General features: G+C 38.4%; 1 protein-coding gene across 4 annotated transcripts in view; it reads left to right on the top strand.

Moving 5' to 3' along the window:
- The window catches only part of GPHA (glycoprotein hormone alpha subunit), an 8,108-nt gene extending 3,376 nt beyond the window's left edge, over positions 1 to 4,732 (top strand). For 3 of the 4 annotated variants that reach the window (XM_035970394.1, XM_035970395.1, XM_035970396.1), the window contains exons 3-4: positions 800 to 975; positions 4,286 to 4,732. In XM_035970394.1, coding sequence (XP_035826287.1) covers positions 800 to 975; positions 4,286 to 4,381 — 272 coding nt within the window. In that variant the 3' untranslated portion in view covers positions 4,382 to 4,732. The remainder of the gene's footprint in view (positions 1 to 799; positions 976 to 4,285) is intronic. The other variant, NM_001204712.1, reaches the window with a different exon arrangement.
- The last annotated feature ends 12,132 nt before the right edge of the window (positions 4,733 to 16,864 follow it).

The raw sequence follows: 16,864 nt of genomic DNA, 5'->3' as shown, positions 1-16,864 counted from the left end.
CCCCCGCCCCACAATTCACCCGAGTGAACTAATGGGCTCTTGCGATTGCCTGATATCAATAATGCACTCTTAAACGCAAGCAAAAGCCTACCTATTTCGTTTCACACCGTCTGCCGTATTTCTGTCACCAGAACGTGAGGGGACACAACCTTCTCGTGAGACCATCAAAGCTGGACAGTAGCCTCCCTTGGCTCATCTATAATTTCCATTAATTGCATTTACTTTTGGGGAAAGGGAAGAATTTGTTCACGACTTCAGCAGGCGGGCGTGGGAGATTGTTTGCGTTCTTGGTTTGGATTTTGGAATGTCGATCTGAATCTTCGGCGATGCCGTGAAAATGGATAGTTGATTATGTGATTGAAATGGGATGAGGGAGGCGGGATTAAGAAAGGGAGGAGGAGGAGGATGAGGAGGAAGAAGAAGAAGAAGAAGAAGAAGAAGAAGAAGAAGAAGAAGAAGAAGAAGAAGAAGAAGAAGAGGAGGAGGAGAGGGGGTGGAAGATTTCGAATCATTCGGTTCAGATGGAAATGTCAGGGAGTTTCTGATAACCATAGTTATAGATAGATGGTGATTGGAGTGAGAAAAGGAAGGTTAACCTTTTTAAATATATATAACGATATAACTACTTATGCCCAGTTTGCATGAATACAAAGTTTATGGTCTGTTGTACCTCCAGAAGGAATCACGTGGTATAATAATGTAATCTGTAAGTTTGAGTTAATAACAAAGAAAGGAAAATATGTAAACAAATGAATAAAGAACTCCTTGTTCCTTTTTCGATTCTTGTTTCTTCCCCCAGGGCACACTCGTACTGTGTCCATCCCTGGCTGTGTGTCCTTTGAGGTGACCACCAACGCCTGCAGAGGCTTCTGTGTCTCTTACGCCATACCATCGCCTAGTCACACCTTGGCAGTCAACCGGAACTTTGTCATTACCTCCAGGGCTGAGTGCTGTGGGATTGTGGACACCCATGACGTAAGCAACCCACGTGCTTAGTTCATTGTTCATTGTTCATTGTTCATTGTTCTTTGTTTCAGGAAGCAACATCCCTGTATTCCGGACATGTCCATTGATGCTCCGTTGCTTTCTCCAAAATGTCGCCGAGGTTCTTTCCACTGATTGTACCTGTGCGTATCTGGTTGAACTTTCTTCTGTTCTTTACAGCAAGGATGTCCGATTTTCCGCTTCCATTTTTGTATTCCCAAAAACATCTTACTCTCCACAACAGTACTGGCCTCTGCCTCCCTATCTTCCTCCTCAATCAGCCGGCGAGAGAAACATTTCAGCATCTCGACCCTATCTGGTTGAACATGCTTAGTGCTGTCTTGTACTAACTAAAATGTTCCGGTTTTGACGTCAATGACTTTGAAAACGCGGGTGGTTAGAGGGCGCCACTGGTAGGTAGGCCCTACTACATCTTTTCTTTCTCTGCTCTGTTGTTTCTACATGTCTGTCTTACTTTTTCCGAGCTCTAAATGACCGTTATTGCGTCGAAATGTTGTTTTTTTAAAAATAATAATAATAACAATAATAGATAGCAATTGTGAGACAGCGTGGTGGAATCAGACTCTCGTCAATTTTTGGGCATGTTGAGTTATTGGTATCATCTTAAAGCTTGTACACTTGTCTTTATTTGAATGAAAAATATCCATTTATCTTGAATACAAGTCGAGATATTTAAGAAAGAAGGAGGTGGGGGTCACCTGTTTTCAGAGGTAAAATTAGTGAGGAAATGGCCACTAAAGATTAGTTATTTGCTTAGCTTAAGAGTCCGTGGTAACTGAAAATCAACATTTCTTGTGCCTTTAAGAAACGTTTTTCAGAAAAATCCACACATAAATGACTTTTTAATGGGCATGAAAGGTTCTGAGTTTAAAAAAAACAACCATTTGATAAAAATTCTTAAACCTGCAGAAAAATGCAGGTTTCTTCACTTTGATTATTTTGACAAGAGCCTGATTTCACCACGCTGCCTCACATTTGTATAGCGCAAATCCCCACTCAACAGCAGCTCTAGGTGCTTCACAATCTATACTATTACCCCAGCATACCTAAGAGCATTCTGAAACAACCTCAGCTTCCTGGAAAGCATACAGTGCAAGCAGCCATTTATAGGCGCTAAAACACTTACATACTGACAAGATCTTTCGCTGTCTATGGCCAGTTTCCCATTTCCACCTGGGTAAAGTGAGGAAAATTCGTGTAAAGTGCCTTGCCCAAGAACACAACTTCGGGCCTGTTGCTCGACCCCCGAACCCGCAACCTCACGATTACGAGCCAGACCAGTAGACTCAATTCCAGCTGTAAAAACGGGACTAAGTACAAAATATGGTACAGAGTGTACTGAAATTGTTCGAAACAGGGGAAATAATAGCTCAGGGTACTAATGTACTCAACAGACAGCTGTGACACAGACTTGCACAGGTGGGAAACTGCAGTTGTTACTAGGTAGCACTCATCTCGCGAACTGCAGATCACCTGGACAATCTAATCACAACATAATGGAAAAGATCAGAATAGCTCATAAATCGTAATATGTTACCACATTGACACATTTCTAGGGATAACGTTATTTAGAAGGAGGGTAAATAAATAACTGCAGACGTTTTCTATTTCACACCACAGAAATATCAATCTATTTTATATAATTGCGTTGTGTTAGGGGGCTAACTTGTTATATCTATATTTTATTGTAATATACAAATCAATATGCCGGTCCAATCATTGTAGCGCTCCTACCATTGATTATTGCACTATTCACATTATCTTCATCACATACCCGTACACGGCACGTGATAAATCTGTGTTACGTATTTCCTAACACTGCACTGTTTGACCTTTTAGTATTCATGTGAATTGCCTCTCTCATGGGTACGACACAGATGAGTTTTAAAGTATGTTTCGTTAGGTTTCTTACAATCCAAGCTCGAATCTCTTGATGGGAATTTTCCTAGTATGAATTCTTTAGAAACGCCTAGAAAAAAAATAAATAGAAAAATGTTGATCGTTGATTCGAAAGAGATCAAACGGTTCGTTGGGGGCGCCACTTGTAAGTCCTACATCTTTCTTTCCGCCCTCTGTTGTTTCTTTTCGACTTATTGTTTTCCCTGCTGCACTACATGACCGTTATTCTTACAATGTGCACATCGTCGTTCAAACAAACAAACAGAGATAATCCCACTTAATAAGCTTAGTGGGTCAAAGTAGGAGTGTTAAATCTTTAACACGTTGCCATCACATCTCGCTGATCGGCAATGTTTACCATCCAGTTTCTTTGGATTTTCCCCAAAATGCCCTTGCCTTTGATGGCAAGAGCTTTTACTATATGAACCTTGTGAAGGCAAAGTGTTAATAATAAACTGATTGCAGAGTTGTCTGTCCCGTCCTGTTGATTCCTTGATCCCATAAGATGTTGAGGCAAAAGAAATCCATCATCTTTACTTACTTTTACTTTTTCATCTTCGTTTGCCGTTAAGCGTTGTAGCATGACTTACTCATATCCGCCGTCGGGTTGCTAGGCCAGTCACGGAATCCATCATCATTCTTTAATAATTTAAGTTGCTGGAGAGTGTGTGTGTAGCTTCGAACAAGGCTTTTCAGTTTTTATTTGGTTTCTTTTTTTTCTTTTAGTTTAGTTTTTTTCTGTTTTTTGTTTGTTTTTTATTCTTGTTTGTTTGTTTGTGTGTTTTGTTTGTTTTTGGTTAGTGAGATGCATAACTTTATTTTATTAAGGCCATAAACAATGTTATATTCGAAATCAAAACAACTTGAACAATAAGAAAGTATCATTGGTTTACTATTGATTGAGCCGAAAGCTTTTCGCATCTAGACAGAAATAACACAGAATATTTTTATTTGTGAGAGTCTGTGTGTGTGTGTGTGTGTGAGTATGTGTGTTGTGTGCGTGTGTGTGTGTGTGTGTGTGTGTGTGTGTGTGTGTGTGTGTTGTGTGTGCGTGTGTGTGTGTGTATGTGTGTGTGTGTGTGAGAGAGAGAGAGAGAGAGAGAGAGAGAGAAGGGGGATGCGTGTGAATGTTTATATTATGTGTATTTGTGTGTTTTGTGGGGGAAGGGTAGTGTGTGTGTGTGTGTGTCTTTGTGTATGTATGTGTGCTTACATTTGAAACTTAGACCATCCTTAAAAAAAGCAACGGAATTAGATGCCACCCAACAGCGCCAGCTTTCACAATTAATTACCTCTGTTGTGTCATAAAACATGTTGCCTTCCTTAAAAACAAAACAGCAAATATTGAATAAAATAGAAAAACAACAACATTATTTTACAGGTGAAAGTGTGGGTCGCATGCAGAAGTGGGTTCCAGCAGAAGACCTTCAAGTCTGCTCGCAGCTGCCAATGCTCCATCTGCAGACGATCACAGTGACCCCAGGATGACCCCTACACGGCGAAAGTCAAATCCAAATTCCATTGCTGTGGACAAAGCGCTTGATGTCTAATTAATGATCGGCACATTATTATAACGACAGCAGGCAGAGTCAATAAGTGAGACAGCGTGGTGGAATCAGGTTCTTGTCAATTTTTGGGCAAGTAGAGTCATTGGTATCATCTTAAAGTGTGTTCACTTGTTATTTGGATGAAAAAGTATCCATTTATCTTGAATACAAGTCGAGATATTTACTAAAGAAGATCGGGTCACCTGTTTTTAGAGGTAAAATTAGTGAGAAAGTAGCCAAAGGTTAGTTAATTCTTTAGCTCAAGAGTCCGCTTTAACTGAAAATTTACATTCTATGTGTCTTTAATCAATGTTGTTCAGAAAAATCCACACAGAAATAAGTTCTTTAATGGGCATGAAAGGTGTTGAGCCAAAAAAAAAAAAAAAAAAAAAAAAATTCACAAACCTGCGGAAAAAGGCTAGTTTCTTCATTTTGATTATTTTGACGCGTGCCTGATTCCACCACGCTGCCTCACATATGTGAAATCAGGCGCTCGTTTTTTTCTTTTTAAGTTTGTCTTTCTTTTGATGAAGTTGTACCCAGCTATCTTGAATAAAAACCCAGTGATTTTGCTATTGATGAAGTTGGGGGTGGGGTTTGGGGTGGGGAGAGTCGCCAGGATTCCAATGTAAAATTAGCTGGAAAATGGCCGCCATAATTTGATGCCTTCCAAAACTTGAGGGTCCTTTAAGTAAATCGAGCACAGAAATGTGTTTTAAACGCAGTCAAAGGCGTTGACCCCCCCCCCCCTCCCCTCCCGATCCGAAAAAAACAAACAAGTGGCAAACTACCATGGGGGAGGGGGAGGGGGGGGCGGTTTCTTTAATTTCATTATAATTTTTACGAGAGCCTGATTTCACCACGATGCCTCACATGTATTAAAATATTATATTTCCCATAAACAGGCAGAAATGACGTCAATGCGTTTTACGAACATCAATTTCTGTAACTTAAGCCGATGATCTTTATACTTTATATTAGCTGGTTATGCTTAATCTTCCATAAAGGAAATCATTAGGATGTGTCGTTCTTTGGTACTTATAACTGCATTCCTTTATCGTGGCTATGGCCTGTTTGTTTGTTTTTCAGAAAAGGCTGTGGAAGTGGAACAAAACTCTGAGTAAATATTTTATAATCAAAAACAACATTTCGAGTAAGTCGATGTATATCAGTAAATCGACAAGAACAAAATAATAGCTGTGGGCTTGATACCTTAGCATTTTAATCAAAGGAAAAGATACTTGATATATTATGTATCTGTTTTATTGTATTTGATGAATGGCATCTGCACTTTGCTTAACAAATATCCCATAAATGTTAATGCTTTACAATCACAGCATGTCGTGTTTCCTTATATGGGATGCATTGTGTTGAAATCAGGGGCTCGTCAAAATAATGAAGTCAAAGAAATTGGCATTTTTTTGGCCGATGGGCAATTTTTTTCTTCATTTCTTTTCATTTTTTGGCTTAATACCTTTTATGCCCATTTTAAAACACATTGTTGTGTGGATTTTACTGAAAGACATTGATTTAAGGCACAACAATGTACATTTTTAGTTTCCAAGAACTCTCAGGCAATGGAAGTTACTTAACTTTGGCCGCCTTTTTCTCTCTAATTTTACCTCTGAAACCAGACGACCCTAGCCTCCTTCCATTGCAAATATTTCGACTTCTATTCGAAATAAATGAATATTTTTTTCACTTGAAGGAAGGCAAAAAACAGGCTTTAAGATAATACCAATAACCCCGTATGCCCCAAAACTGACGAGCGCCTGATTCCACCACGTGGAGACACATTATTGTATAGCTCTCCTCCATCCGCTAGTCTCGAGATAGCAGACTGAGCACACAAAAAGTACTTAACTTTGCTCCTCATTTGCCAGACCCCCCTCCCCTCTTCCACCCCACACATACACACATATATTTTATAGTGCACTGCATAAACGTCGTTTTTAAAGAATGTTTTTATAGCACAAAAACTGTGCTGTCACCGACATAATATTATGGATACAACGTAACGTTTTGGAGACAATTACACCATAACCAATCAGAACACATGAAAGATAAACTTACCTAGAAGGTTGATTCAGAAATGGATACTACTCAGTAAATACTTATGCTAAAGAACAAACATCATAAAGGTCTTGCTTACACTAAATAGCAGTAATGAGCTACCTTTCATAACTCAGGTTTCTTGGAGGAAAAACAAAACGGCATTCTCTTTTGGTGGTCGTGGGTGCGCTTTTTCCAATACAAGTGATATAAAATAAATAAAGATTTTGTATAATGTATTATGTTTAAGTTTCTGTTTGAAAAGCTTGTATGGCAAAGAGTGCAAAGTCTTCGTTGTTTGTTTTTCGGATAGTCTTACGATCTGTACATGCATGTCTCAGTTGGCCCTTGTGATATTACTTCAAATCCCAAGTGGTGTTTATAAACCTTGATTGTTCTAGTGAATGTTCAAGGTACTTTGCTTACTTGGGTCGATCCTGTCGAAGATAAAAATAGAGTAAGAAGTCCAACTTAAGTTACTTTTTGACGCTAAATGTAGCATTGGACTCATTTTTTTTCATATTAAAATATTCTAGCATTGAGCTTACAAGCTGATCAGACATTAAGTGCATTATTTCAAAGGTTAAATTGTGGCTTCCCAGTTAGAACTTTTTCCTTACGTAAAACATACGCTGGAAATACGAAAGTAAATTAGGCCTTGCTGTTATCTGAACCCTTGACATCATGTATTAGACAAGTTCGAAACAAACTGCACAACACGGGTTTGTTCGTAGTGTTCACTCTCGTCGGTACAAAGTCTGAGAGTTTCCTATGAAACATAGAAACACTTTATAGCGAGACACATTATGTTTCTAATTCTTAAGTGTCAGAAATTCACCCAACAAGCAGTAAATAGAATTCTAATGAGATGATTGTGCTATCACTTTGAAAGAAAAAAACAACCCCATCGATACTGTCCTTGCAAAGTGATCACCCCAAGACATTACATTTATCTTTATTGGCCTCACTCCCTCACTTCCTTTTTCCCCCTCCTCTGGGCTCCTGACTCTTTCTGCAGCCTTTCTACTGCTACTCCTTGGCTCCTTCTTACTGTTGTCTTTCAGCCACACCCATGATCTTCTGGTAGGAAAGATCTACACCTAGCCCTCTCGTTTCCAAGTTGCGCACGTTAAAGATTCCTTGGTGGTCTAAAATCGATAAGAGTAGGCTTTGGCCGGCACCCGGGCAAAATTCAAAATTTCCTACCAACTGAAAATGTTTCGTGTGTCCCCGCGCGCTCATATGATTTCATGTAAAAACACACAAAAAGTAAGAGGTTGAAGAAGACTGCTTGGTTTTCTTCTACCTTCAAACTGAAGACTCGTATAGTTTCACAAGACATGTAGGTTCCTACGTCTGTATAGCTATTTGTATCTCAGTTTATAGAGCACGCCCTCAGTTCGGTCAGTTTTAGTAAGGGTTTTACGGCACCTAAAACACAATAAGGTCATATAAGTGCAGAAGATTAGAGCTGTTACAAAAGAATGTCAAACACAAGAAAGAAGGAGGGGAGATAAAAACTGTAGATGTTGGATAGGAAAGAAGGAGCAAATCTACCAACCTCCCGCGCCCTCAGTTCAGTTGATATAATGCTGTACTGTGGTGCAGAATGCCTCAGATCGAGTCCATCTAGGGCATTCTTTGAACTTGTACTGCTTTAGGAGTTTCCAAGACAACTTGGTTAAGTAAAATCGGAGAACGGCATACTCCTCGATATATGACCTGTTCTGATTCAATTGTAATTGTAACCGTTGGTGTTTTACGTCCCATCCGCACTGTTTAGATCATTGAGGGGTATGTGCAACGTTGACCATGCCAGTAAGAGCCAGTCCGGGCTGAGAGCGATACAGCGTCCCAGAAGACAGACGGAGATACTCGATGAATAAAAATAATGAATATGATGATGAGGATGATGATAATAATAACAATGATAATGATAATAATATGTCATGATTATAATATAATCATAATGATAATGATAATAATAATAATACTGGTACTAATAATTATAATAATTATAAAAAATATAACCCAAAAAGTCCGAACTTGGAAATCGAACTCACCTTTTCTGAGTGCTGTGACGGCTAAACGTTTATTCGCAACACCACAATCGCTGGTGATAAAGCTGAAACCATGTTACAATAAACAATGACTGTGTGCAGTTCACAGACATCAGCAAGGCAAAACTGTTTAAAAGAATATTTTCAAAAGAAACTACAAATAAAAAGTCATCAAATAAAAAAGACCATGACCATAGACTGAGCATCTATAAATAGTAACTAAAATTATTGTTCGGAATGAAGCGTCATAAAAGTAGGATACAAAAATATATTAGAACGTTCTGAAGAAGTCAAGCAGTTAATCTCGAACATACAAGGTGCACAATGGGAAAACATTTTTCAATGAAGACTCCAGAATAATCCAGTCTGCATTTAAGTTCGAAACCATGAGCTGAATTATTGGGTGCGTTATTTGAACGAAATAATACGATTTGCAATATCAATTTTAATACACACGTGTGATCGTTATTTTAAAAGTATATTATACCCCATTGACACAATTTTGACCATATAGGGTCGGGCGATTTAAACCATTCCCTTTGGTGCCAACTCGGTTTGAGTGGGAGGCATCGTTTCAACAGAAAGTATAGACAATAGAAAAAGTAGCCTTTCCCAATAAGGAACCCTACTCCCATAGCTTGTGAGACAATAATATTAATAATAATGAAGATCATTTCTATAGCGCCCTCTCTCGTGTAAACACAGCTCCAGGCGCTTTACGTAAATGCATGTACGAACAATATTTACGCACGCGACACACACACGCATACACACACACATACACACACACACGCACTGATACACACACACATACAAACACAAACACACACACACACTCACGCACACATTACACGTACACGTGTGCACACACACATGCACGCAAACACACACGCGCACACACACACACACACACACACACAATCACACACACACACACACACACACACACACACACACACACATCTACTTGCTTATCACACGCGCACGCTTACACATCGTTAGGAAATGAGCACATACACATGCATAATAAAATAATATACACAATGCAATTCGCAAAATACATAGAAGGATACATAGTCATTTACATAACTTTGTACTGAACATGAATCTACTGACAAAAAAATGATGTCTTTAAATGTTTCTTTAAAGATTCACTGACGGCAACCCTTGCCCTCACATCACAGACTCTTGTCTAAAGAACACACTCCTCAACACTGTTAAGAGAGCATCTATTTAAAAGAACAATCCACGACAGCCATATTATGATAATATGACAATTTTATAATGACAATTGCGATGGCTACAACAACTGCAATAGCAAGAACAGTGGCTCAACAGCCACACCTATATAATATTATAGCATACAGCTGTCTTTATACCATTCAGTTGTCTTTAATGTAGATGCATTACCCTCCCATACACACAACTGGTCGCTTTAAAGCTCAAGGGGGCTATCCCGAAAAATGCTGTTTTGATAAAATCGAAGGTAAGGTTTTTGTCCCTTGTTCAGTTTCTTTAAAAGACAAGGAGATTTTTCTCTATAACCAAACAAATATACACACCAATTTACCAATGAAACCAAACTTCTCTTATAGGTAGGGCAATGCCCACTTTTGGTGAATGTCAAGGTTTCTGGAAAGCCCCGAAATCTGGGTTAGCCTGTTTGTCTTTAAAAGCGACCAATTTCAATCAAACATGAAACAAAATTCGACCCCGTTGGTCAAGTCCAATCCGAGCTAAGAGGAATACAACGTCCACGCAGAAAGACCAATATACCCGTTCAACAATTATCCCCAACACGAGAATCGAACCTCAGTAACTTGAGTAACATGGTAAAATGGAAGTTTACTTTCTTGGAGGTCTGATTGTTTCTCGTCCTTCTCAGTAAATTATGTACCCCTGAGCACTGCTACCTTTGAACACTGCCTGTAAACTATCCCTGTGAAATTAATAAGCAAATGAGAAACCAACTAATTGATCCACGAACTGAATTCTGTGAAGAATTAAGAATAACCCCAATCCGCCATACAAGAGAGAAAAATAGGTTAGGTCATTGTAGGATTAATGTGCCTTAGCCTATTTTTCACTTGATCCATACATTCACTGTATGGAAAAGCCACTACTTCAAGTTTAGTTCAGTTTAACCTTTGCCTGACCTCATAAAAGCATTTTAACTAGGTAAAAAAATCTGAAAGTTTGAACATGGCAGGTCTGGAAGGACATGAGGGGGGTGGGGGAGTGGAATTTACACTTAACATTGAGTTGACGTAAGAGGACCCATGTCCGATCGGCAGCAGGTCATAGACATTTTGCGGCACATTTCGACCAATAATAAATAGAATTGGTCGCTTTTAAGGACAAGCGGGCTAACCCAAATTTCGGGGATTTCCAGAAATCATGACCTACACCAAAAGTGGGCATTGCCCTACCTATAGGAGAAGTTTGGTTTTCATTGGTGTATATATTTGTTTATATACAGCAGAGAAAACTCTCCTTGACTTTTAAAGAAACTGAACAAGAGTCCAAAAACTTTACCTTCGATTTTCTCAAAACATCATTTTTCGGGATAGCCCCCTTGTGCTTAAAAGCGACCAAATCAGAAATATGAATTTATCTATTTCATAGTATCCATATTACTTTATTGTTGTACGCATCAACGTTGAAACGCCGAAATCTTTACCTGCATCATCTCACCACATCGTTAATCGCTTGTTTAAAAACTTTGATAACATGCTTTCGTTCTTTTGCTGTTGTTAACCACCATGCCAGATTATAGAAAAAAAGGCCAGTTACATAATGTTCATATGTAATTAACTGTCAGCATTGCTATTACAGGTACTACTATTTTCAAATGATTCAAAGTCCTTTATTTGACACCAGGTCCACTTGTTGTTTTGTTTCTTTTTGTTGTTGCTTTGTGTGTGTGTGTGTGTGTGTGTGTGTGTGTATGTGTGTGTGTGTGTGTGTGTGTGTTTGTATGTGTGTGTGTGTGTGTTTGTATGTGTGTGTATTTGTGTGCGTGTATGTGATTGTGTGTGCGTGTGTGGTTTATGTTATTGTTGTTGTTGTTTTGGGTTGGGTCTGGGGTTGTTGTTGTTTTTTTTGGGGGGGTTGTTCTTTGTTGTTTTGTTTTGGTCTTTTTGGGGTGTATTTTCCCTCTGCCAAGCGGACCTTCTCTGAGCTCCGATGTGGTCGGAAAGGTTACTGACCCTAGCTCTGAAACTTTTATTGATCAGCAGTTTCACCTCATTAGTCACGTGATAAAAATCCCTCAAAGTTATGAGACAACTGTTTCACTGTTAAGTGTTCTGATGTTTACAAGGGGTAATAATAGTAAGGATTGCAAAGCCAATAGAGCTTGGAGTTGAACGGGGATATGCACTTTACTAATGCTATCTATCTCTACTATTAAATTAAAGACTGTTTCACTGTTTGATTGGGGCATTTGTAAAAAGACCACATCCATTTTCGCCCCAAGTTTTGTTTTCTTGTCTAAAAAAAAAAAGAAGAACATACAAGTGTTGGTTGACGGGTGCTCTAGTGTGGTTTGCTTCTTCTTTCCTATCAAAACTCTATCGTCCTTATCTCCCCTTCTTCTCTTTTATGTTTGTTACTCTTTTGTAACACCTCTAATCTTCTGGCGCTCACATGACCTTATGCAGTTGCGAGCGTGGTAAAACCTCTACTAAACAAAACTACAAAGAACATAAAAACCAATCACGTTGAAACTGTCAATATCAGAGAGATCTCAGTCAGGAACTTTTTTGTAAAATATCCTTGAAAATGTAAAACTCTCTGAGATATAACAAATTGTCTGTATATCATTTAAAACGTTTTAAAACTTTTTATTACTAGAAATTTATGAACATCATCAATAAATTGATCGTTTTTTCTATTGGTTTCTTTTTCATTCCGGATTTTTATTTTTAAATCTAACTTTGTTCCTGGTAGTTAATCAAGTTTTACAGCTTGCCGGAAATCAAAATCTTTGTAGGTATTAAAAGAGAGAATGCCATCTCTGTTTTACATATCTCGTTAATTAATACAGACAAGTACAGGTCAATATAATGATGCACTCATTTGATTCATACTTACTGGCATGGCTCGCACAAAAAGTTGAAATCTTTGTAAGCATTGACCAAAAAGTGTGTGGGTGGTTGGCGGGTGCTCTGGTGTGGTTTGCTCCTTCTTTCCTATCAAACATCTGTTGTCCTGATCTCCCCTCCTTCTTTTTTATTATTTCTTACTCTCTTGTAACACCTCTAATCTTCTTCTGGCGCTCCTATGACCTTATGCAGTTGCGAGCGCCGTAAAACCTCTACTAAAACAAAACAAAAACCAAACCAAAAAGTGCTTGTTTTCACAGTTTATCCCCCCTGCTCCATTTCTCCCAAATAGTGTTTTCAGAAGATCGATGACCCATCTGTCGAGCGGTTAGGGACCAGGCGCACCGCAAATGTCCAGCAATGTTATCGGAAGGACATTAGAATCTACACTTGAGCCACTTGGGAAATGTCGTCACTTCAATAGTGATTTTACAATTTATTGTCGCCTCTCCAAATTTGAATCATTTCGTGGACTGCAGCTTTTCTCCGTCCTAGTTTCCTTCTTGACTCCACACGGAATCCTGTTTGGTGTCGAAAAACAAAACCTGAGAGGGTAAAAACAGGGTTAACAGTAGATAAGCGAGCAGTATGTGAATTCGGCACGGTGACAATGCAGCTTTGGTGCTTTGTCGGCTTCCATTAAGATATTCCAATTCACAAAAATAGAAACCTTTATTTCATGAAGACAGCATTCTAAAGAGCAAACTTGATAATAGACCAGGTTGTAAGATCTCATTGCTGAATACAGTTAGAGCTATGTTGAAGTAATAGCTGAATACAGTTAGAGCTATGTTGAAGGGATAACAATTCGGTCTCATAGCTGAATACAGTTAGAGCTATGTTGAAGGGATAACAATTCGGTCTCATAGCTGAATACAGTTACAGCTATGTTGAAGGGATAACAATTCGGTCTCATAGCTGAATACAGTTTAACAATATGTTGAAGGGATAACAATTCGGTCAGACATAATCAATGGTAAAAACAATATTGATAATGTAATCTGTCGCCCAACGATAAAGATAGTGGCACCGGGAACGCTTGACCAAGTCAAAAATAGTTTCCAGGCAGAGTTAGACTTAGGCATTAGTGTTTGAAAAAGTTTGTTACGAAAGAATTGTGAAACAGCTTGTTTCATAAACTGCCTGGTATATAGACAAGGTAACCCAGAATGCATCAAGTGCGCTGACTAAACTAATGAGACATATTCGCGTACATCTAATCAGTTCTGGCTTATCGCACATTATACTCCCGGTTGTGTCACATACCCGTGTCTGTATACCCACGTGACAGAAATTACGAAAAAGAAAAAGCAAAAAAAAAAAAGAAAAAGAAAAAGAACTAAAATAAACGACACCGTATCTCGGACTGTCGGCTCAGATAAATATATAAAATGAATCAAATCAATCAATCTTTATAGACTCCCACAGGGGCATTTGAGTAACAAGATAAAAGTTACATATTATATAAATACATAATCAAACACACAAATAAACATATAGAAAACATTAAATAAACAATATCACACCAATGCAGAACAATGTTTCACAAAAAAACAACAACGACTAATATAAACGACACCTTACCTCGACTGTCTGCTCACATAAATATATAAAATAAATAAAAATAAATCAATCTTTATAGATTCCCATCGCGGCGTTTGGGTTACAATGGAAAAGTTACATACATAAATACATAACCAAACACTCACATAAACATAATATAGAAAACACTAAATAAACAATATCACACCAATGCAGAACAATGTTTTACAAACAAGTCATTGCTGGTCACCAGTGTGCAGCGCTATGGGGTTTTCTTTTTCGAGCGACAATGATCGTGTATTGCTAGAGGATACGCCTCAGTGACCCCCCATCTAAACACCCTTGTCACTGATATGTCTTACCATGTCTTGGGCATGCTGGCTGTGATCAGTGGTATTGGGGCTACCAACAACATTATAATTAGCAACAGCTGCAACTTTTAATCCGTAAAGCCAGGCTGGACATAAGGAATTCATTTTTTTGTTGAGTCTCAACATATTACTGTACAATTGTATTACCTGTATTACCAGTCCTGTCCAGGGCAACAACTCATTGCACACCGGACAGGTCCATAAGGGCTCAGTTCCTCCAAGCACCAAAGCCGCAACTGTACAACTGGTGTAGAAAATAATATCATTTCTTTTGCCTTTCATTCTCCTACTAAGTAACTTCAGAAAATAAGATCATATAGAATTGCTTAAAAATTAGATTTTTTCTTGGCGAAGGTTGACTCTCAGTCCCACGAACTTTTCACTGAGACAGTAATTTTGCTGAACCAGCCTTCTTCTTTATTATTCTATATCGTTTGCTCGTACACAGCAATAACACATGACTTCAATTTGAACTGTGAAGCCACATTGGGCTAAGTTTTCAAATTTTATCTACAGTTTCTGGGTTCCTGTGCTTTCACAACTTACTCAGGCAACGTATATTTTTTTAGTCATAATTTAGAATTGTTAAAATCGATCTTCTCGGTTTTTATTTCGTGACATTGTATATCTCGCGTCCTGGGATGAACCTGTTGGACAGGGTCGAATCATCTTTCTAGATAATCTAAATTGTGTTAAATGGAGGCGTAACAACATCTACACAGTTGTAAAAACATGAGGAGAGAACAGAGTTAAGTGTCTTTTAACAACGAAATTTAATCGTTAATCCGATCCGTGCGCTTTGCACAGAAGTCTGTAAAAATGATTTTTTGAGAAATTCTGAAAGTTTCAAAGAGATTTTCGTACTAAAAGTATTTTAAAATGTGAAAAATACAACCTAGGGGGTACAAAATAACCCCAGGGCGTACTCATTCGAGGCAGGAGTCGAGCCCGCAATTTCTTTCTTTTCCGTGAGGAAACTTTTTACAGTGAGGCAAGAGCGTTAGTAACGTGCCTGGTAGGTTCTGTATCTACCTTCCACTCACAGTGTTAATTATTTCTCTGAACTCTTGTTCTCTCGAGAGAATCGATTTTCCAGCAACTTCTCGCCTGGCGGTTGTGACTTACACAAGAGACGCAACATTTCCCTGCAGATTGTTCTGGCCACTACTATTTTTCACCTAGCTCAGTACTGGGAAGTGAAAAAAAATCACCAAACAAATTATGATTTTTAAAAATCTGTTGTAGAAAATAACGCTGCACATCATCTTCATATCTGTCTTTCTCACCCTGGATCAGGATAATATAGGCTATTAACTTTCCACCTTTCCTTATCCTGGACTAGCCGGTTGGTGTTCAATATGTCTACCCACGTTTCTGTATTTCTATTTCTGTGACTGTTCTCTAGGTTCCACGTAGTCTTCCCCTTGATATGTAGCACATGCGTCTCCCACACTGTCATCATACTTCTAATATTTTCCCAATGTTATTGCTATCTTTCTATTTTTCCATTTTCCTCAGTCTAATGCACTGTCATCGTATTAAAGTGCCTTTCTTATTTCAAACATTACTCATATCATAATTCTAAAAATAATATAAAGAAAAGAAAGACATCATATAGCAGCTGGTAGGAGGAGCAGATCATCCTTTTCTGAGTTCTTTTTTTTTCTTTCTTTTAATTCGAGAGAGGTACCTGGACACAATAACTGTCATTTACTGAACGAAAGGTCAATGCAGACGAACAGAAAGATAGGCAAATAGACAGACAGAAGTGAAAGCTAAATGACTCCACTGGGAGGTCGTATTTCTTTTTTCACTTACTGTTCATTTTCTGCCTTACTTCTTCCCAGCACTAATTAATTGATCATTAGGGCTTTAGTATACTTAATTGCACTGTAATTGATCCGAGACTGACCGAGTTTGTGGGGAAGGGAGTGGAGAGGCGGGGTGGGGGGGGGTGCCTTACTTTTGAAAAACTGTAAACTCCATGATATAGAAGTCTGTGATGTAATGGTTAGGCTTTTGTCCTATTGTTTCGTTCCAGAGTCGTGAAGCTGCTTTGCAAGGTACCTTTTTCTGTCTGATAGGATATTTTTTATCAAAAATCAATCATCAAAAAGCACTCCACGATCGCTTTGGTGTATGTGTGTGTTGTAACATTTCGCTTTGGTTTATTCGTGAAAACTGACTTAGACAATATTGATATATACAGACCAAGGAAATTTATCTGTCTATCTATCTATCTATCTATCTATCTATCTATCTATCTATCTATCTATCTATCT

Source organism: Aplysia californica, unplaced genomic scaffold, assembly GCF_000002075.1.
Source record: "Aplysia californica isolate F4 #8 unplaced genomic scaffold, AplCal3.0 scaffold00263, whole genome shotgun sequence".
NCBI classification, from domain to species: domain Eukaryota; kingdom Metazoa; phylum Mollusca; class Gastropoda; order Aplysiida; family Aplysiidae; genus Aplysia; species Aplysia californica.
This window is presented reverse-complemented; position numbering and strand designations above follow the sequence as displayed.